The sequence below is a fragment of the Aulonocara stuartgranti genome (assembly GCF_965226115.1).
Source record: "Aulonocara stuartgranti genome assembly, chromosome: 1".
NCBI classification, from domain to species: domain Eukaryota; kingdom Metazoa; phylum Chordata; class Actinopteri; order Cichliformes; family Cichlidae; genus Aulonocara; species Aulonocara stuartgranti.
In genome coordinates, this window is record NC_138939.1 from 2,714,919 (window position 1) to 2,736,372 (window position 21,454).

The following is a 21,454-nucleotide window of genomic DNA, read 5'->3' on the forward strand; positions in this document are numbered from 1 at the left end:
AGCGGGGTCCACAGGAGGTCACCGACTTTAGCTTGTTATCTTTGTCGTCACCCCGTCGGGCTGGTGGGCAGAAGATGTGAACACCTAAGCTTTAAATGCAATAACTCGAGAAGGAAGTCACCTAGGATTTTCAGATTGATACCATAGATGCATCTGCTAAAAACCTCAAGGTCAGAGGTCAGGTTTTCTAAAAGTCTTCTGAATGCACTAACTTGAGAACAAGGTGACGTAGGATTTTGAATCCTACCAGGGCTACCAGCCAGCCCACTCAGGCTGTGCAGGTAGTCCTGCTCCTCTGTGATGGCACATCCACATCCAAGTGTCATCAGAAGTAGGTTTGCTGTGTCTCTCAGCCCAGCAGCACAGGTATCATCTTCTTTGTGCAAGGAGGAACAAGAAGAGCAGTACTCAAGGTCCAGTAGTGACCTCTAACTCATGTGCATGCTTCTAAAACATCCAGGGTCCATCTATCTTCTGATTGATGGACCTTGAAGAGACAGGAGATAAAACAGCTTGTTTCATGGAGATGATGAATTAAGGAACTTAAAGATTTTTTTAAAATCTTTTTTTTTTATCGTGTTATTATGCAAAGCTGCTCTGATGCACTCCCACAATAAAAATACTAAACTCAAACTGAGCAGAATGGGTCGCCTTTAAAAACAAAATCAATTTATACTTGCACACTTTTAATTATGAGTTTTTTTTACAGTGGTGTCAGATCAGATTTAAGAGACTGTATGTCATGATCACTCTTCAGCAGTGACACTTCCCTTTTCTGTCCTCTTCTGAAGTTTATCGACAGGTTCACTGACAGTTTCTACGGCCCGAGTGAGACAGCGTGGTTCAGCCCTGCTAATATTTATCCAGACAGTGTGTGATAAAGCAGGTGCGGCGGGGTGGAGCGGGACAGTGACGGAGTTTTATTGATCGTAACAGGGCCACATGGTCTCAGGTGTGTCCCAGCAGGAAGTGACCTCCCTGTGGAGGGAGGGGGTGATGGTGGCCAGAGAAATCGGGGCCTTGACGGGTTAGATGGTCTAAACGAGCTGCTATGGTGATGCTGAGCGAGTCGTCACACTCATTCAGCAGTCATCCATGAGTCAGCCTTTCTGATCCCAACAGTTTTAATCTTCCCTGCATGAACAGAAACAGGCACATTCATCGTTACCACAGACGGTCACAGCTGGAGCAGGATCAGCAGGAAACCCTCCTGGAGAACAGTTAACAGCTGGAAAAGGTGACCAGGATTCAGGGAGGATTCAGGGTTACCTGAATTATGCTGCAATAGGTCTAAGGTGCTGGAAGATTCCCATGATGCACTGGGTGTTTCTTCTTCACTCACTATGTGTTAATAGACCTCTCTGCACTGAATCATACCTGTTATTAATCTCTATCTCTCTTCCTTCTCTCACCCCTCCACCATGTTAGACACATGATATGGATGCTTCTAGATCATGAGGTGTTTCTCTCCTTCTGCATACTTTTCTCTTCTCATTATCCTGGTAAAAGTTCATCTTGGTTTCCTCCACCAAACAATTTTTTTTCAGCGCTGTGTTGGCTCTTCTAGATTTTTTCGACTTCCTGTTCTTGAGTGTAATCCGTGGCTTGCACCTCGTTATAAACTCTTGATTGTAGACCTCGTTAATGACACCAGAGTAACACCTGAAAAAGAAGCTAAAGTTTTCTCTTCCTTTTTATCTGCTTCTCTTTTATAAAAAGCTTTTATGTGAGAAAAGTTAATAAAAGAAAAAACAGACACAAAGCCCACAGAGCTTCATGCTGTAAGCAGTTTCACAGTCTGTGGTCGATCCTTTTAGTTTATCCCTTTCTGTTGAAATCTGTATGGCTTGTAATTTTGTGCATAGCACAGGCAGGTTGACCTGCACGGTGATGACACCACCCTCGGCTTTCTCCACAGCTGCTGGATAAAATCCAGACTCAAAGCCATGAGTCAGTGCTTGATTGGGAAACCCTGGGATGATTTACTGAACCACCCTGATGATCCTGACAATGTTGTTGGGATGTGACAAGTCAGATAAGAAAAAGATATCCTGGGAATGCTGGACTGGATTCATGGTACAGGGTTTGGCTTCTGTGTATTGGGGCTATAAAAACGAGGTGTGCAGTATGGGGTCATGAGTGAGATTAGCTTCTCTGAATAAGTTGTGCAAAAGATTTCTTTCTTTAAAGGTTTCATACCGCTGCGTGCGTTTTATCTACAGTAATCTGTGCAGGTGTAAAACTCCCCTTTTTTTGGCTGCAGATATATTTTGTTTGGATAAACAACGTCTCTGAATATTACTTGTTCTAGAAAAATGTAAACATGTGATTCCTCCTTTGAAAGCTGTTCTCTAAAAGTGAAGAGTCCTGATGAAGGGTGTTTACTTGCTGGGAGGTGAGGAGCTTTACACAGTGGTGTAATGCAGAGGAATGCAAGCTGAGTTCAAGCTGCCCTCGAAGGGACGAGCTGAACTCTGAGGGGCAGAAAAAGAAAATGAGGGCTGTCTGCGTGGCGCTGATAACACAATCAGAAACTCAATGTCGTCAGAGATATGAGAGCTGAGAAACGAGAGCCAGGTCTGCTCCGTGTGTGGAACTGAGGACGACACAGATCATCCACAAGAGGGCAGCAAAGGCCCAGTTCACCCGAGTCCACTGCAGAGCATAAAGGCTCATTGTGTGACTGTTATTACACTTCATGACACAACACAAAGAAAAATGAAGCAAACAGGATGAAATTTTTATGATGCAGCAGAACTGAAGGTCAAACATCTGCCGGGTGCAGGAAAGGAGACAAGGGAAGGACAGAAGAGAAGATTACATTAAAAACAGAATGGAGACGGGAAAAGCAAAAGAAGCAGAGAAGAAGGAAGGAAGGACAGAAAAATGTCCGACCCTTATTTAAGGTGCACTCTGAGATGGCGCTCAGGTATCTGCAGTGCCTCATCCGATCCTCTGTTTTGCTGACACTGGACTTAACCTCGTTAGCAGCTAATCCTCAGGGCCACATTAACAGCTTTAACACGGAGTCGCCACAGTGTGCTGCAGCCCAGAGCTGTAAACAAGCTCCAGAACCAAAACCAGGCCCTTACCAAACCACCTTTATCCAAACCAGAGACAAAAAAGGCAGTGAAACGTCCACGGCTCTGAGGACAAACGAGGCCTCTGACTTGTGGAATCAAACCTGTAAATTAGAGTTATTAACGGCTTTATTACAACAAGTCAGCGACAGAGATGGTACTGAACTTGACATGTTAGTCACCGTTGGACCTGGAAGCTTTTTCCCTGACGTAGATTCAGTCATATGGAGCAGGTGGGATTCTAACAACAGAGAAATAAATCAGTGGATCGTTTCATTAAAAACAGAACCTCAAAAGAAAGCTTTTTCATTTTCTGCCCCTTGTCTGTTCTATGCCCAAAACACCTCAACTAGGAGTCATTCAGGACGTGTCCCAGTCAGATGGTCAAGCCGCCTTAACTGGCTCCTTTCGATATAGAGGAGTAGCAGGTCTGCACCTCCTCAGCCCTCTAAGCCCAGAGGAAGCTTGTTTCTCGTGGCCATAGGTGAGGCAGGAACATAGACTGATCATCCCCAGTCCCATCAGCACTTCGGGCTCTTTGTTGCTCAGTGAGCTCTTCCTTAGCAAAGAGTGACTGACTAGGGGTCGGCTGTTGCCATTTGCACAGAGGGGGTGTTCTTGGTCGGGGATAATGTTTACATCGATGGTACCCAAGGTTTCCATCGGAAGATTGTTTTTCAGTTGTTTATTTGGTGTCCGATTGCTGGATAGATCTGAACTTTATTGATAAACCATTGTGGTTTGGTTTGAGGACTGTGGTTCCCTTCATGGTTCAGCTTCTGAAAGTGTAACCTGATTCCATGTCTTGCCCTGCTCTGCCTTTCATCGGCTTAGTAATCTTGTTAGCAGAGTTCCTGCGTAATCCTCCCACAGTGTTCAGATCCCTGCAGGTCTACACGGCTTATTCCCCGCAGCTCTGTGGGATGCTGCTGGACCCCAACTGAGCAACTCAGGTAGGACAAGAGACGCCCAACACTTTGACCACTGACACCTCCATGGATGCTGCGTAGCTTTGAGAACAATGAAATAAAGTCGATTAGGTGCCTTGTTTCGCTTACAGTTCAGGTGCATGCCCTGGTTTCGAATGGTAGTAGCTGGTGATTTGTACTATTTAATTTTGTTTATACTTATAGTTCAATTTGAGCTTCCTGAACCAACGAATCAGGGCAGGAGACACAAGGCTGAACCATAACTATTGTTTTCTTCTTGGTCTGTGGTTTTATCAGGTTGTCCTGTAAATTTGATAAACTTGATTGCTGCTGATGCCGTGAACTTCTGCTAACACACACTCATTTGTTTGATATTGATCCCCAGTTTTGGGTCTTGTGGAGGTCTAACTGAGGCAGAGATTAATTAAACGTGGTTTCTGTTGAATTTTCAAAAGATGTTTTTCTTTTTTAACATTTTAGCATAAGCATCAACAGGAGAGCTCCCAAAGTCGCAAAATTGAACCGGGTGAGGGGTATATTTAAGTAACTTTGAGCTCATGAAGTCAAAATGGTTTAAAACTCCGAGTTATGTCTGCTGTAAACTCACCAGAGGTGCTCTTCTGTGAGTTTTTCTTTACCTGAACTGAAGCTGGAGGGTGTTGGTGACTCTGAAATCCTTTGAGAGCAATTTGTAATTTGGGATGACAGAGTTAAAACTGACTTAACACAAATAATGAGCTGCAGTGTGTGGAAACAAAAATCGAATCTTTTAGTAAAAAGTGGCACTACACTAATTTTAAAATCCAAAAAATCAGCCTATATTAAAAATATACTTATGTGAAAGTATTAATTAACCCAAAATATAAAGTGCAAAAGTAAAAATATCATTTATGCACTAATTCAATGTGTAAGTGTTCTGTTTTTAAATATTACACTCCTGAAATATAATAATATCTCTTTATATGGTTCGTTGGTTAAGTTTACGGTTTGTGTAACGCATCATTATGCAACAAAAGGTAGAATATTTACCTCATAAATAAGGAGGTGATGATGCATAAAGAAGCATAAAATGAAAGTAACTTAAAAAATATACTTAGTTACTTTACAGGATGAAAACAATGGTCCAGATTAGTTTTGATAAATCTGGTTTAACCTGAGGGTTCGATCAGTTAGGAAGCTCTCTCTTTTGGCAGTTATCTGAAAGTCTAAAAAGAATAACCAGTCAATTCGAAAAGCTCTACTGCTTTCCTAAACCAGCTGATTCGCTCACCTGGCGAAAGAGCCAACTAGCTTAGCAGCTACTTTATAGACAAAAACAAAAAGTGAGAGAGACACAGACACCATGAAGACACAGACAGATGAATCCTTAAGTTTTACTTTTTAAAGCTAGACTTGCGTATATTTAAAAAAAAAAAAAAAGGTGAGTCTGTGATGTTATCTGCTAATACAACCTGGCTTGATTAGCTTTGCGACGGTAATCAAGATGCTAATTGTAGCATATGAAACCAGGCTAGCTAACCTAGCTAAATATATTAAAACTAAATATAAATATAAAAAATAAACAGCTGATTCTTTAGTGTGACTTAGTCCAACTAAACACTGAAAAAGACATTTTTAGTCGACCAACCTTTAAACTCCAGAAAAACAAAGAGACTTCAGGCTGTTAGATGAGTCCATTATTTCAATGCACGCAACATACTTTCACATTGCTGCGCCTTGATCCTGATGCCAGGTCGTCATGAGTCAGTCGGTGGTTTTTGTGGGACAGCCCTAAAATGGTAACATCTGTACCCTAAAAACACATTGCATAATGCTAACGTTGCATTTTATCACAATAATCATGCAGCTTTACCAGTTAACGCGTCAACTTTGTTCTGTGGTTGAAAACAAGCCAGATAGAGACTAATAACGTAAACACAATATACTTCAGTGTTAAATTTATGGTAATGTTGTTGTATTTCATTATCAAATGCAGTGTTTTAGAATATAAATATAACATGTTCACATCTTTCCATGTTGGCTTTCCTTTTTTAGAACTGGAAAAAAGGAAAACTGACTAACAAATTAGTCAGCTTCCCAACTGGTTAATTGGCACATACCCCAATTAGAAAGTAAAAGTGCCAAACTGGAGACCAGTGTAAATGAACGTATGGCTGCAGTGAAAAGCCGTTTTGTGCTGCCAGGCCTCCTGTGGAGGATTAGGGTCAGCATCGGTCTGATCTAATTCGGACTGACACTCAGCCAGACATGATCTAAACACCATTAAGTGCAGCGGGAAGCTAATTGTGTTTGGTTTCCATGTGTCCTCATATCCACAGGCGTTTCCGTAGTGATTGTAAACACAGAGCCTGCCCTGACATGAAGAAGACGATAATATTTAGTAATAGGTTCACACTGTAATGGCTGACAGTGTCTGTTCTTCTTCTTTGAGGATGTTGAGCTGGGTGGTCAAAGTTGTTCCCCAGCCGCCTGAGCCCAAAAAATCAGAAGAACAGAAGGATGCTGCCCCGCCCCCTGCTCCTGCCCCGCCCCCTGCAGCTGCTCCGCCTCCAGTTACTGTAAGCTTTGCCCAACTAAAAAATGTTTTATTGTGTCATGTTTACGGAGCATTGTGAGGCAGAATGGGTTGTTTGCCTTAATAACTCAAATTTTTGTGCTGTTCTGGAAACCACAAGTCTGTGTGGTACCGCCACACTTTAACAAAAACACATGTTATTAACAATGTCTAATATTAAACTGAAACAACAATGTTGGTGATTGGCGGAGGTTACCGTTACTATGGAAATGTTGAGACCCATTATTTGAACCTGAAACTCATCATCAAAATCAAATATTTTTTTTAATAATCTTGATTCAGCTTGGAGCTAATTGGCTTGTTTCAAGGCTTAAAACTCTTTTTTCTGAAACTGATCAGAGAAAATGAACAGGAAATTCACTACGGTCACTGTTAAATCCATATGGACTATCATGATTCTGTAAACTATGGTGTTGAAGTGTGTGTGCTAAATGTCCATCATGATACTAATACTTTTATCCAGAAGTAGTATTTGCACTGTTACTTTTTATGCATTATTTTAGTTAAATATATATAAGATGACTTTGTGTGTTAAACAGGAGAAGAAAGTGAAGTTTCAAGATGAAGTCAAAAGTGAAAGTAAGATCATTCACATGCAAATCGTTTAACTTTGTGTAGCTCAGTCGGCATCTTTGTTTTTTAAAAATATTAAACATATATCAATGTTTGACTGACAGCACCAAAAGCTGAAAAACCAATGCAGGAACCTCAGACAGGAGCGGAGAATGGGTAAGTTATAACCTGCAAATATACCACACAAGACACAATGTTTAAACTTAAACACAATGTTAAACCTAAACTATACAAAAGGAGCCAGCAGTGCAGCTCATATTTTCCTCCTTATTTCCTGAAACCTTTCCTCATAGTTGCATAAAAATTAGTTGTTATTTATACGCAAGTTACAACTGTATTTCCAGCAAATCCCAACACACACTGGTTTTATTTATAAGGACAAATATTTTTCCAAATGAGTTTATTTGTTTGGAAAAGTACACATGAACAGTATTATAACAAACATTATGGTACAACTGATAAATATACAACTCTGAGTTCCCAGTTCAAGCTATGGCTGATAGCTACATTAGCCTAAACTGCTGCTAAATTAGCTGAAATCTAATGCTAACCTAGTCCTTCAAAGATAACTGAAAAACTAATTTTCCTCTGAATTTTCTTAATACTTCTATAGAAAAAATAGCTGGATATTTATGACATTTTATAAAATGTTTTTTTTATTGTTTTTATTTTTATTATTATTTTTCAGTAAAACCTAACTTAAAGGTTTTATTAATCCTAAAACCTAATATTATACAGATTTACTAATGAGTACTAATAGCTCTAAAATTCCTGTTTCATTCAGCTGTTAGACTTTATTAACAGTTACCGTATTTTTCGGCCTATAAGGCGCACTTAAAATCCTTTAATTTTCTCAAAAATCAACAGTGCCCCTTATAATCCGGTGCGCCTTATATAAGAATTCTGGTTGTGCTTACTGACCTCGAACTGATTTTATGTGCTACACGGCACTCAAAAATCTTTCAAAAAAATGTTTTAGTACGACTTTGGTAAGCTATGAAGCCGCACCGCTTGATGGATTGTTGGAGCATTACGGCTGCCATAGTCAGGAGCCTCGCAGAGTAATCTGGATCCAAAACTCCGTCCGCTTCAGGTCCCAAAGTCAAACGAACACTGCAGCATCACTGAGAGTTACAAACTGTCTAAATTCTTTCATCTGTAATAAAATGATCAGCGTTGCTGCTTTACCAGGTGTAACAATTAAGTTTAAAATCCAGGCATCCATGAAAACAGGATTTATTAAATTTAACAGAGTTAGAAGTTAGCAGGAAGTTAGCTCGCTAGCTTCCACCTGAGCATGATATAGCATGTTCTGACTGAGAGATTTCTGAAACAATTCAAACGTACAGCTCTGTTATCACTTCCAGCATAAATGAAGACAGAAAACTAAACAGTAGTGACGTTTGTAGGGTTACTGAAGTTGGGCTAGCTGGTATATAATGATGTGCTACGTGGTGGCTAGCGGCACAGCTATGTTAGCATAACATAAACACCGTGAAGCTGGTGGATAAACACTAACTTTTTTCCATTCAATAAAAGTTAACGTGAGGGTTCCCGATCATTAGGGACAAATGCCAAACTTCAGTCAGGAGAACAACTGAGATAATCCATCCACAATACGAGTTAGTCTTTAATATACTGCAATAACATGGGAATAGAGCAGCTGTGAGAGAATTCAATATTAATGAATCATTGGTACAGAAGTGGAGGAAGCAAGAAGAACTAGTTGAGTAAAGTGTTTTGTTTTGCTCCTTATAATCCGGTGTGCCTTATGGTCCAAAAATACAGTACTACACGATGGAAACATGATGTTAATGATGGATTCTTCACTGTGAATGTCTCATAGTTTAATTTTATCTGTGATAATACTCCCCTGGAGAATGCACCATTAGCTTGCTAAGAGACTTTTCCCTTCTTAATGATTTTAGTACCTTTTTTCTTACCTCTGACTCCAGTGAGGGAAGTAACCAGGGACATTTTCCTTGTACACACTAAAGATTAAATATCTCTTTATGTTTTTCAGCCTTTAAACAAGCTGCATAATTTCAGTAGCATTTTTGATTTTGAGCCCTGATTATATTTCGGTTCAGTGTTACTTTAGAAGGGAAAAAAAATCTTTGCTTTGTTCCAGGAGAGTGAATAAAAAGCCTGAATTTAAACGTTTACATCCTCAGCCCAGCAGCTGGGTCTCAGAGCGGCATGCTGACGTGGATCAGCGGCGCTTTGCCTCAACCCGCAGTCTCACCGAAAATGAGCCGAGCAAACTCCACTGCCAAGGTGAGGTCCTGATAAACGACCCTGGGTCTGACGCAGAGTCAGACTCAAGCTTCATTTTTCAAAAAGATAAGTCTGTGAGGTTTTCATAAACATCAGATGAAATCTCTGTTGGTTTACAAGGTGGCAGTCCTGATTTTAGCCCTTAGTCAGTTTTTCAGTTTTTCAGATTTAGATTTTCAAAAAACAGAAAATTGATCGCAGCTTACACACACAGAGCCACTAGTCACAAACACTGTTGCATGTCAAGGTAGAGATCGACAACAATGAGGTCAATAAATAAATAAATACATTAAAAGTAAGATAAAAACTAGAATACAAGGAGAAATGTCTAAAAATGATCAACTACATAATCATTTTCTTTGTTATTGACACATTTAACTCCAGATAGTTATCATCACACCACTTTACAAATTCAGGTAAAACAGGATCACAGTGCTCTGTTCTCATAAGACGTCCTGCAGATGTCGGTGTACATAATAAAAAGAAGATGTGCCAGAACAAAGCCCTGAGGTGAACCAGAGCTTCACACAATCCCACTGGACATTTGTCCGTTAACAAGGACCTGGACAGACTCGCGCTCTCGCACAAATATGAGGCTGCATCTTGTTAAAAGCAGAGGAGAAATCAGCAAACGGAAGTCATGCATAATAATGATACTTCTTAAAATCTCACTAGTGGTTTAAGTGTGCTGTGAACCTTCCAGAACATAAACTGTTCCTTCTTTTAATAATAGGAGTCACAAAAAGACAAAAATAAACAGAAGCAGAGACACAAAGAGACCACTTACAGTCAGAAACTGATCTCTTTGCCCATTTCTTCTGCTGACTTATATTCTCCAAGCATGATCGACTCTTCTAGTGTCCAGACCTGACCTGACCCTGAATGCTCACTATCTTTATAATTGGCTAACAATCTCACCATAACAGTTTCCCAGGATTATACCTGTAGTCCTTCCTGAAAGCTTCATCTGAACCCCACACCTGCTTGATGTCTCTCTGAACGCTCGTAGGGCCAGTTTGAGAAGTTAGTTTGTGATTCAGAAAACGCTGATGTTTTTACGAGTCTTGGTCTGATCGATTTGAACATCTGCTGCAGCTGGATCCAGCAGTTCTTTCAGGTCCAGCTCTTTTATTGTTCTCATAGTGTTTCCTTCTCTTTTCACTCATGCTGCCTACTCACAGGAGGAAGTTGAACCAGCCAGGTAAACAGCTGTGTGTGAAACAGCTCTGTGTTCAGTCTCGTGATATTTGTGTAGAAGCCGAAAACGTCAGAACTGTTAGACTCAGTAATGGACTTTGCATTTTCTGCCCTGACAGTAAACCCGAAGACGAGTGAGTAACCACCATAATAAAAACTAAATACTAATCTGATTCATAAGCCGATCAGCAGGCATATTGCCAAATAGTGAGCAGCTTGAAAAGCCTATCAATGAGCGGAATGCCAAATAGTGAGCAGCTTATCAAAGGCAGGATGCCAGAGATCGAGATTCTTTACGAAAAGCACCAATAGATCAGATGCCAGATAGCGAGCTGCTGTTTAATCCTTCATTAAGCTTCGCTGGATCTTCCGCAGCGCCTCCTAGTGTCCCGTAAAATCCCTCTCACAGTTATTAATGCATGTTTCTTCCTTAGCAAAGGGATGATTGCCTGGATATCTCAGGGTCTGGAGAAGGTTGTTCCTCAGCCTGAGTTGAAGAGCAAAGAGCTGCCCACAGCTGAGCAGCCGGCAGAGGTACGCCAGCACTGACTGATGGACTCCAGCAGCTTCATCTGAAAGCTGTTCATGTCTCGGCCAAGTTACTCCTGGCCAGTCCTTAATTGCACCTAAGCAGTCAGCATATTTTGAAGGTCTCACTGTTGTTGTAAATAGTGTTTGTTTTAAGTATCTGACCAAACCCGGCCATCGACTGTCAGCTAAAGTTATTAAAGCTAATTTACATCTCTGATTTCAATTTTATTTTAAACAAAAACACACATCTGACTCTGGAGTGTTTAGATCATTAATAGTTCTTTTTTTAAAAGTTCTGCTAAAGTCCAACATCCACCACAATCATTTAAAGAAATCCTGAACACAATCTGAAACCCCAACAGTGTGTGGAAAGCTAAAAGTAATCTTAAACATTGGGAAATCATTGATTACAGATTCTGCAGTGTTTCCATCTCCATGATCATATTTTTAGCTTTTACCAAAAATATTCCTGCCTTGGTTACATGCTTGTTTCTCCTCAGGTGCGTCAGGCTGCACCTGCTCCAGGTGAGAACAGACCTGAATATGTTTGCAGACACAGACTGGATTTTAGCTGCTGCTCAGTCAATCATCAGTTTCCTTGTCTTTCAGCTGCAGAGCCTCCGGTTACTGTGGTGGAGGTGAAACCGGACCGAGATGACAAAACTGAAAACAAGCCACCGAGGTCAGCGTCCTGTTTTACAACATTATCTTTCCTTTAAATAAGCGTCTGTGTTTTATTAAGATGCAGGGGCGGACAGAACTATTTATACATTAGATCAGCGGTCCCCAACCCCCGGGCCATTTGGTACCGGGCCACTAGGGCTGAGGCTCAGGTGTGAAATTCATGGTTTTCAAGATTTTTATCGTTTTTTAATTTTATTTTTTAAATGTCTTTATTGTTAACTCTGTTTCCCCAGGTCTTTTCCTTGTGTTATGAATAAATCTTCTTTTTTGTGGTACTGGTTCTGGTTTTATTTTGTTGTATTTATCTTTGACACCTTAAAGGCCGGTCCGTGAAAATATTGTCTGGCATAAAAGGTTGTGGACCGCTGCATCAGATGTTAGAGGTGAGAGATGGATGGGTAAATGAGACTCAGGTGAAGATAATTAAGCAAAACAAGAAGTAAAACTTGAGATAGACAGAGGAGAAAATGAGACAAACAAGACATAAACAGAAGGTTAACACAAAGAAACAGAACTCAGCCACCTCACAGGAGTTAACTGTTCATGTGATATTTCAATCTGCCTGTGTTCTTACTCACAGCATGATAGACTGGATCAAACAGGGCATCGAGAAGGTGGTTCCTCAGCCAGAGATCCATGTTCGCTCAAAAACGGAGGCTGAAGCTCCAGCTCCAGCTAAAGGTATCTTTACTTCTCATTCAGCCACAAATCATCATTATAGACCTATTTAGCTCAGAGATTTTCTTTCATGTTGTGGTGGTAAATGTTTGATTTGAACTGCTTGCTTGGTTGAACTCACCTGAAACATCATGTTCTGCTGACAGCTGGAGAAAAGAGAGTACTTATTCTTTCTAAAACAAACATTTGGACATTTAATCACCTTCGACTGGCTGTACTTTTGTGATATTTGGTCCTGGTTGAAAACACAGAGGTCAGCATAGTTGTAGATAACCTTCACAAAAACCAATAGAATCAGCATTTTATGGAAATACATGTTTAGATATTATTCAGCAAGAAAATCTTTACGAACTGATGACAGCTTTCTGATTTTTTTTTAACTATAAATGCAGTTGCTAACAGCAGTGTAAGCTGCGTCCAACATCTGTAATTCTACTTAGCCTCTTTCTGCCAGATGCCTTTTCTTGGACATGTAAAACTTTAGGATTCAGTGGTGCCGTTTTGTAAAATTGTGCTAATATGATTTGCTCCTCCCCTTTTAAACAGCTGAAGCTCCGCCTCCAGCTCCTCCACCTGTCCCCAAACCAGCCCCAGAGACCGAGAAGTGAGTCAAACCTTTGTCACGGTGTTGTGTCCTGTTTTAAAGTCTTTAAAAGGGAATCAGGCCCTGCGGAATGATCTATTTTACTCTAAATTGGACCATAATTTACAAAATGAGCATCATGTTTCATTCGGTAAGATTTAAAACTAGTGATTGAGACCATAAACTCACCGGAAGGTGTTACTTAGCTCAGAGATCAGGTGAGCAGGAAGTACATTTTCTCACAGCCTTCTACAAAATCATGCCAGAGGAGTCGCCCCCTGCTGGTTATTAGGAAGAATGCAGGTTTAAGGCAGCTTTGCTTGATTTTTCAAAGCTGGAAGCTCAGGTCTCTCCTACTTTTGTCCTCACAGGTCCACCAAGGAAGCCGAGGAGCCACCAAAGTAAGTGGAAACATGTTTATGTTGAGATAGAAAAGTATTTTGTCCTTGTTAGCAGGGAAGCTAGCGTTAGTCCAGACAGAAGAAAAGCAGTTCAGCGTCAGGTTTGGTCCTGAAAACCAAACAAACCATACCTCCATGATTCTATGCGGATGTTGACTGTAGTCAACTCTTCTTGTTGTTCTTCCAGCATGATGGGCTGGATCGTCAATGGGATCGGTCGCATGTTGCCTCAGCCCGTGCAGAAGTCGGTGAGTTGCTGTTACACGACGCTCAGCTCTCGCAAACATGCCATAAAATTCCAGTTAGGTCAGGTGACCTGAAGGTGTCATCTGTTTCCTTCATACAGGATGCAGGAAATGACGAGGTGCAGACCAGTAAGTACAACAACAAACCAACATCAGAGTTGCATCACACTCAGTTGTGAGTTTATTAGTGGCCAATTGTACGATGAGCAGCTTGGACAGAAAATACTGAGATACAGATAATTTACATCCATCCATCCCAAAGGGAACAATACAACAGGAAACGCAGCTCGATGATCCGATATAAATGCACGTGAAAAGGAGACTTTTTATATGCTGTAGCTTGTTTTGAGCAGCCACCACTGACACATGAAGATCCCAATATAGACTTTCTGAAGTTGGCTGAAAGTTGGTTATAGAAATCATGCTGACTGAAAACCTGGTTCATCCTTACACTGTGACTCTTGGAGTGGGTGTAAAATGCATTTGGTTGTTTGGATGCCTTCATTAAATATACTAAAGTTCTATATAAAAACATTTACTGATTTAATAGAAGTGAGGTGGGAAATTTCTCGCGTTTCATTGTTACAACCAAACTTTTCGATGACAAACACCCTAAACCGAGCTACAGATTTAAGTCAATTAAAAAGTAATTTTCTTACTACATCTATTTTTTTTAGAAGACCCCATTTATATTATTCTGTGACACGTGCACTGGCGAATTGATTGATTGGTTAGTGGTAGGTCAGGGGTTGGTGTCAGTGATGAGGCAGACTGTAACTGGGCTGCTCTTCTCCTTCTGTTTCAGGGGGGAAAGGCGGACAGAGCCCCTTAAAATAAAAGGAGAAGGAAGAGCGGGACAGAGTCGCTCACACTGACACTGACAGCAGCAGACACTTTAACTGACTGACGGACACTCAGAGCTGTTTGCGCACAGCTACGGCAAGATTCAGTCCTGTAGCGCTCACAAAGCTGCACTGCTTTTGTTTTGCACAGCCATCGTGCGGAACTTAAACTTAGAAAAGGGGCACAATTGTATGATTTTATTCAAGGGGACTCATTCTGCTTCTGCTCCCTGTTTTGATTGTTTGACTCTAACAGAGTAGCTTTGCATGATTCAAAGTCCAAAATAATCCTTTGTCTCACACCGGGTCGTTGTTCATTCACAAAGTTCTTTCTTTGTCTAAAACATTATGTTAGCTCCTCCCCCTTTCTTATGATAAGCTGCCCTTTATAAGGTGGGCGGGGCATCCGTGTCTGAGATGACCATATTAGGGTTAATCTCACTCTTTGCCCATGTTTAATATGAACTTCCACCATCTGAACAGGAGATATTTGAAGGAAAACAAACAAAAAGCAGAATATGTCCCCTTTAATGAACACCAGTTATGATTAGGAAGTCTTTATTGCTATGCTCTGTTTAAAGTCCAAGCCTTTGGTGCCCCTTCATACTGGGAACTCTGGATTGCTGGTAGTCCACGTCAACTGCTTGCTTGGTAAAGGGGACCAGTTGTTCTCATTTCCAGCTCTTTAATCTTTTAATCCTGGAACTTAACCAGAGTAACTTGGCAAGATTCTCAGGTGAAAATAATTCTTATTTATCGTATATTGCCCCTTTATGTAGTTTCCTGTCTGAAACTAGCTGCTTTAGCTCCCGTCTCTTCAAGGTACCCATCTCTAAAAGCCCAATGCCTTCTGATTGCCTGACTTATGGAAGCCTACAGAGGGGCAGCACCTTGTGTTTTTGAGATGTACTGCCTGTACGTCATGAGGGTGCTGTTCCTGTAGCAAGTGACTTCTGCGTAGTCTTTGAAACTTTGAATACAAATAAACATAAATATGTTTATTCATATTAAAATGATACCAGCCAGAAACTGAGGTAAAGCACAACTGGTCCCCTTTGAAGGTTTTTGCTAAATCATTGCAGACGACTACAAAGGAAGCCTTTTGCTTAATATTCATTATAATAAAGACATTATTTGGAAAAAAGGTGTCTGTTGTGTTGTTGTTATAAACCTGAAAAGGGCAATAGACCTATCAATCAACCAACCAATCAATCAGTTATCAACTGTTCAAAAATCTAATCATTTCTAGCAACTTAAGCTTTTTTAGGACTCAAAGCACATTTATTTCTAAATTCTTCAATTAAAATATTTATTTCAGACATGCCAGTTAAGTAGCAGGTGCTTAAATACTTCACAATATGGATCAAAAGGAGCCGTTTGAAAATCTAGACGTTCTAATAATTAAACCCGCACATCTAAAACAAATGAAAATGCAGTTACTCAGTATGAATTACCTGAATTACCCCAAACACAGTCCATTTCTTTACTTTAACCTTTTTAAAGCAAAAGTTTCATACTAGCCATCTGTTAGGATTACTAGATTGATGTATGTTTCTTATTACAACCTTTTAAATGAATACTCCAGCTTTTACTGCACCTTCTTGGAGACTTCTAAACACATAAATATAGAGAAAGTCTTCAGCCCTGTTCTTCCTGCCATGTGCCATTCAGTCAGTATCATACAGAAGAACACAGACCTGGTGCTGGAGGACATTGAACAGGAAGAAGTCAAGGAAACAAAGCCGGAGGTGAAGGAAGAGCCACAGCTGGAGAAGAAAGAGGATGTGAAGCCATCCAAAAAGGAGGTGAGCCTGACCTGACCGCATGATTGTAACACACAGCTCTGAGCCACACCAGTGTAATATGCTCACTATGAACATAAGTATTTTAAATCAAATTGTAGTTCTGCCACAGGTAACATGGTACTAACATGGTACTAACCCATGTGGAAGAATGGTATGGTAGCAGCTCTGCAGTCGTAGTCCCAGAAAGGCATGACAGCACTTCAGTTACCAGTACATGTCCTTCAGGATATCAGTATCCCAATGCCATGGGACAATCAACATGGTAGTACCAGTGTAGGCACTGTGTCTATTTATATGGTACCATGTTTGGTATTATGGTTTCACAGTAACTACAGGGCACTCTACTATGGTAGCACCAAAGTAATGGCAGCACTTCTATTACCACTGTAGTAAAGATTGTAGATGGTGTATAAACTTTTGTCCTTAAGAACAAGGGTCCAATAACCCCAGTGGCATTTGGAAGGATAAGTGTTAATACCAGTGCTGGTACTGTGGCCATCTAAATGTTACCACGGTCATTTTTGAATTAACACTTTCAGTGGGAAACTAGTACTACCAGAATAAGTTATTTAGTAAGCACTTTAGGTACTGCAGCACTTCAAATACCACTGTAGTACTGGTTGTACCATAGTATGTTTTGCAGACCCAGGATACCAGTATTCCAGTACCATGGCAAAAGTGAAATGGCAGGAGAACTGTAAACACTGTGGTAAATAGTGTGATATATGACAGCAGTCCCCAACCTTTTTTGCGCCATGGACCGGTTTATGTCTGACAATGTTTTCAGAATCAGACTCCAGTCTCAGCACTATGGGGAAGGATAAGGTAATACTAACAAAGGCCTTGTGTAAATGTTATCATGGTGCTACCAGAGTTCATTAGGTGACTGATGACTGCTCGAGTGAACTGTTGCTAAGTAACTAAAATCATGGCTGGTTGCAGACTGGAGATGCAGAATCACAGGTGGATGAGTTGAGTCCACTGATTGACAGCATCAAAAAGGAGGCTGGAGAGGCAGTCCTAGCTCACATGGAGGAAAGGTTAGCCTCAGTCTTTTGTCTCATATGTGCAATAAGGATGATGATGATGATGATGATGTCTCTTGGGCGTTCTTGGGGAGCAATTTTAGCAAGATGTCTTTGTTATTTAAGTCACATAAATTCTTCTATCCATGACTATTGATTGATCTTGTTACAGGCTGCAGCAGGAGCGTCTGGAGGCAGCTCGTGTGGCCGAGGAGATGGCCAGAAAGGCAGCGGAGGAGGCAGTCCGCCAGCTCGAGGTGGAGCATTCAGCTAAGATTGTAATAGAAACACTACCAGAGTCCAATGAACAGTAAGTAACATCAATTCAAAACATCACGCATGAGCAGCGCCATGGCAAAGTGCTCTAACCTATGAGCTTATTGGGATTTATCAAAAAAGATCCTTGTTGTATCTCAAACATCTGAGCAGTAGTATGGTAAACAGAAAACAGTCCAACGTGACCTGAAACCTCGAATTGCTCCTGTTTGCTTTGAACAGGCTGCCCAATATCCTGGAAGAAGAAAATGAGGATGATCCAGAGTAAGTTTCCTTTGGTGAAGCCCAAATAACAATGCTGTGGGTCTTACATGCTGCTTTTGTGCTCCTAGCTTAGGCTGCTGCAGCTTTTATATCACCTGAAAGTGATGGGACAGGTGAGACAATGTTCTTATCTCAAACACAATCCACATAGCACTTTATATTCCAAGTGTTGGGTTGAACAGTGTGTTAAATAACTTACATGCTACTGCTGAACTCCTATCAGCAACATGTACGCTTTCATGAAAAGAGAAATTTCCCAGCTCTCTTTGATGCCTTTAACAACAGGCTGGTTTCTCTCATCTTTGATTGCACTCAAATCAAAGGATGCCACATTAGCTAGCAACATTAGATAACAATAACTAGAAAAAAATCTTTTTCATCTAATGAATGCTGTCTAGCCAAATTGAAGTGTGGGGAAATGAGGATTATCGTCAGCAGAGCATTTTATTGATGGGGGCTCTTTGATTGAAAGCTGTCAATCTTGGCTAATATAAGCAAACACTAGCTTACTTGTTAGTCTTAAAGATTTGTAAGCTACCTCACACACCTCACTCCCAGGGCTGTTTGTGCAGATAAATTAGTTTTTTCTAAGTTACTTTATCAGCTAACATTAGCTAACATATTTAGCTAATAGTGTTATATTTAGCTAATAACACAGCTAACATATTTCTGTAGATAGCTATGTAAGCTAAGTTAGCTAGCTAGCTAACCGTAGTGTCCTCAAGTTACTACTTGAGAAAATCGCTGGAATGTAAATGCTTATTGGCTAGTTGGCTACATCTAAGTTAAAAACAACTGCTAACACTAACTAGTACTACATGTAACATTATACTGTACTGACCTTAGCCAACAGTAAGTCATGTAACAACACAAAGCCAAGGTGTATGGCATCAATGTCACTGTACAGGACATACAGGTCATACAGACCCCTGATGTCGGTGTGTCATTCATAACAGCTGTTTTTATGTCACGCCATCTGTAAGATCCTTCCCTGAACACTGACCTTCCACATCAGTCAGGTTCCGCAAACCAGTCGACTAGTTATTAAATGTCAAAAAAAATAAAACCTTGAAAAATTCCAACTTCTATATGTTATAATTATGAGAACATCTAAAACAATTAGAGCACGAAATCGTAAAAATACTATACATTCAGGTCCCATTCAAAGAACAGGCTGTTGGAATAGGAAGCGTTATTGTTGGATTCAGCCTGTTTTTCTTTAAATTGATAGAAAATTGATTTGAGATCGCTGCTGTCGCTCTGTGCGACTTGTTTCTGTTCTTGTAGAGTTATGAAATATTTTATCAACATTTTCAACATAAGGCCTCCAAAGGTTTGCTGTGTGCATATCCATGTGTCCATGGATAACAGTAGTGTAGTTTGTGGACAGTTTCTGCTGGTCTAGCCTTTTTAGTTTAACAGCAGGCTTCATCTTCATGCACCTTCGCTGCTCTCTGCTTAGCTCTGTCGCTACCGCCTTTAGCTTCAGAATGGTTGAAAGATGAGCTCAGCTGTCTCAGGTGTCTGACTGGGACTCTCCATCTTATTTAACATTTGCTGCACGCTGTTCAGGTTACAAAACCTGCAGGAGGACAGTGAAGACAGCACAGAGAATCAGAGTCCTGAGGAAAATAAAGTGACAGAGGAAGATAAAATCAAGACCACTGTTGAGGAAGAGACTAAATCTGATCAGTAAGTTTGGTCATAGAATTTGGTCTGCTTGTAGAGTAAGAAACTAAAAGATACTCAAATAGTTTGCACACACAAGTGTGCACTAAGAGGCTGATGTGCCTGCTGGCATTATCAGATTTATGAAGCTTTAAACCTTTTACATCTTTTTAGAGCAAACTGAAGTCCTGCCCCGTTCCTGGCTGGTATCTCTTCTTTTTAACAGGTGTTTGTTCGAACTTGACTCGCTCCACTAGGAGCTGAAATCAGTTTTGTCACTTGGAGAACATCCTGAAGGATAAAACCAGAGGGCCGCGCAGTCAGTTCTCCCATAGCTTTTTCCTCAAACTTGGTTCACAGCTCGTTTACTTTTCCATAGCACTAATGTTGCCTGGGTACTAAAGAGTCCAATGTATTTGCAGGAGTTGGTTGGCCAAATAAAACACTACCCGGTTTTATTTGGCTCCTTTCTAGCGCCAATGAATAAGACCTAACGAGAAATGGTCATTTCAAATCTTCAAGTTGTCATTCGGTTGTTAAACTAAACTTTCAGCGCCTTGAGGTAACTGGTATTGTGATTTGGTGCTACAGAAATAAAATTGAATTGAATTAAACTGTATACCCAAGATGAATGTTAGAGACTTTTTTTTAAAATTTGCCATGTAGTTAAAACAAAATCCAGCCCTTCCTATGATGGGTCACTGATGACGTCCAGCCTACACATTGTTTAATTTCCTACATGTGTTTTGGCCATACAGTGCTTCTGTGAAAACATTTTAAATGTGTCACATCAGTGACACCTGTACATAAATGCATATTTATAAAAAGTTCAAACCTAATCTGCACCAGCGTAGCCAGCTGTCATAACAGCTCGGCCCCAAAAAGCACAGCAGGCCAGACTTTGAACAACACAACCTCACACCACAGATTTAACCTAAGAAGAATCAGCTGATTCCTGTTGTTAACGGTGAATGTCAGACACAGCCAGCTGAAGTAGCTCAGTTGGGAGAGCGTTACACCGTAGATCTAAAGGTCCCTGGTTTAATCCTGGGGTTTGGTAAGCAGACAATGGGCAAGCTTTTGGCAGCTGGATAGTGTAGTGGTAAGTTTGATTCCTTCCGAGTATCCAGTAAGGGTCCTGGCTAGGTCCAAAGGAATGGTAAATGGCCTGTATTTGTATAGCGCTTTTCTAGTCCCTAAGGACCCCAAAGCGCTTTACACATCCAGTCATCCACCCATTCACACACTGGTGATGGCAGCTACATTGTAACCACAGCCACCCTGGGGCGCACTGACAGAGGCGAGGCTGCCGGACACTGGCGCCACCGGGCCCTCTGACCACCACCAGTAGGCAACGGGTGAAGTGTCTCGCCCAAGGACACAACGACCGAGACTGTCCGAGCCGGGGCTCGAACCGGCAACCTTCCGATTACAAGGCGAACTCCCAACTCTTGAGCCACGATCGCCACGAATGCCCTGGAATGGTGTGGCTACGTCTGCAGCTCGGACGCAACACATTTCACTGCATGTTGTACTTGTTTCGTTACGCTGACAAAGGCCTGACTTCAGCAAACTGGCATGATGGGTTCACGTGGAGTCTCCTGGTAAAGCTCTCTTTGGTCTCCAACAACTAACTTTCTGTCGTTAGATGTTTCCTTTGTTGTATGTATAGAGGGGCTTTCAGAGTTTATGGTTATCCAGAAATCAGGGCAGGACTTTGGTTCAAATAGTTTTTATGCCCAGACGTTTACTATGCACTACTTCTGTAGAAGTTGCTTCTTTCAGTTTTTCCAGTGATTACATTTACCTTTTATTTTCTGC

The 21,454-nt window shown here is 41.0% G+C and overlaps 1 protein-coding gene across 6 annotated transcripts in view; it reads left to right on the forward strand.

Moving 5' to 3' along the window:
- Positions 1-3,543: 3,543 nt before the first annotated feature.
- cngb1a (cyclic nucleotide gated channel subunit beta 1a) overlaps positions 3,544-21,454 on the forward strand; it is a 37,517-nt gene continuing 19,606 nt past the window's right edge. For 2 of the 6 annotated variants that reach the window (XM_082542659.1, XM_082542660.1), the window contains exons 1-20: positions 3,545-4,033; positions 6,441-6,567; positions 7,124-7,163; positions 7,262-7,313; positions 9,332-9,434; positions 10,616-10,635; positions 10,751-10,765; positions 11,066-11,165; positions 11,663-11,687; positions 11,772-11,844; positions 12,427-12,527; positions 13,071-13,128; positions 13,479-13,508; positions 13,696-13,756; positions 13,855-13,882; positions 16,267-16,400; positions 17,343-17,440; positions 17,598-17,735; positions 17,924-17,965; positions 19,538-19,657. In XM_082542659.1, coding sequence (XP_082398785.1) covers positions 6,442-6,567; positions 7,124-7,163; positions 7,262-7,313; positions 9,332-9,434; positions 10,616-10,635; positions 10,751-10,765; positions 11,066-11,165; positions 11,663-11,687; positions 11,772-11,844; positions 12,427-12,527; positions 13,071-13,128; positions 13,479-13,508; positions 13,696-13,756; positions 13,855-13,882; positions 16,267-16,400; positions 17,343-17,440; positions 17,598-17,735; positions 17,924-17,965; positions 19,538-19,657 — 1,364 coding nt within the window. In that variant the 5' untranslated portion in view covers positions 3,545-4,033; position 6,441. Of the gene's footprint in view, positions 4,034-6,440; positions 6,568-7,123; positions 7,164-7,261; positions 7,314-9,331; positions 9,435-10,615; positions 10,636-10,750; positions 10,766-11,065; positions 11,166-11,662; positions 11,688-11,771; positions 11,845-12,426; positions 12,528-13,070; positions 13,129-13,478; positions 13,509-13,695; positions 13,757-13,854; positions 13,883-16,266; positions 16,401-17,342; positions 17,441-17,597; positions 17,736-17,923; positions 17,966-19,537; positions 19,658-21,454 lie in introns of all 6 variants that reach the window. The other 4 variants (XM_082542662.1, XM_082542663.1, XM_082542661.1 and 1 more) reach the window with 3 other exon arrangements.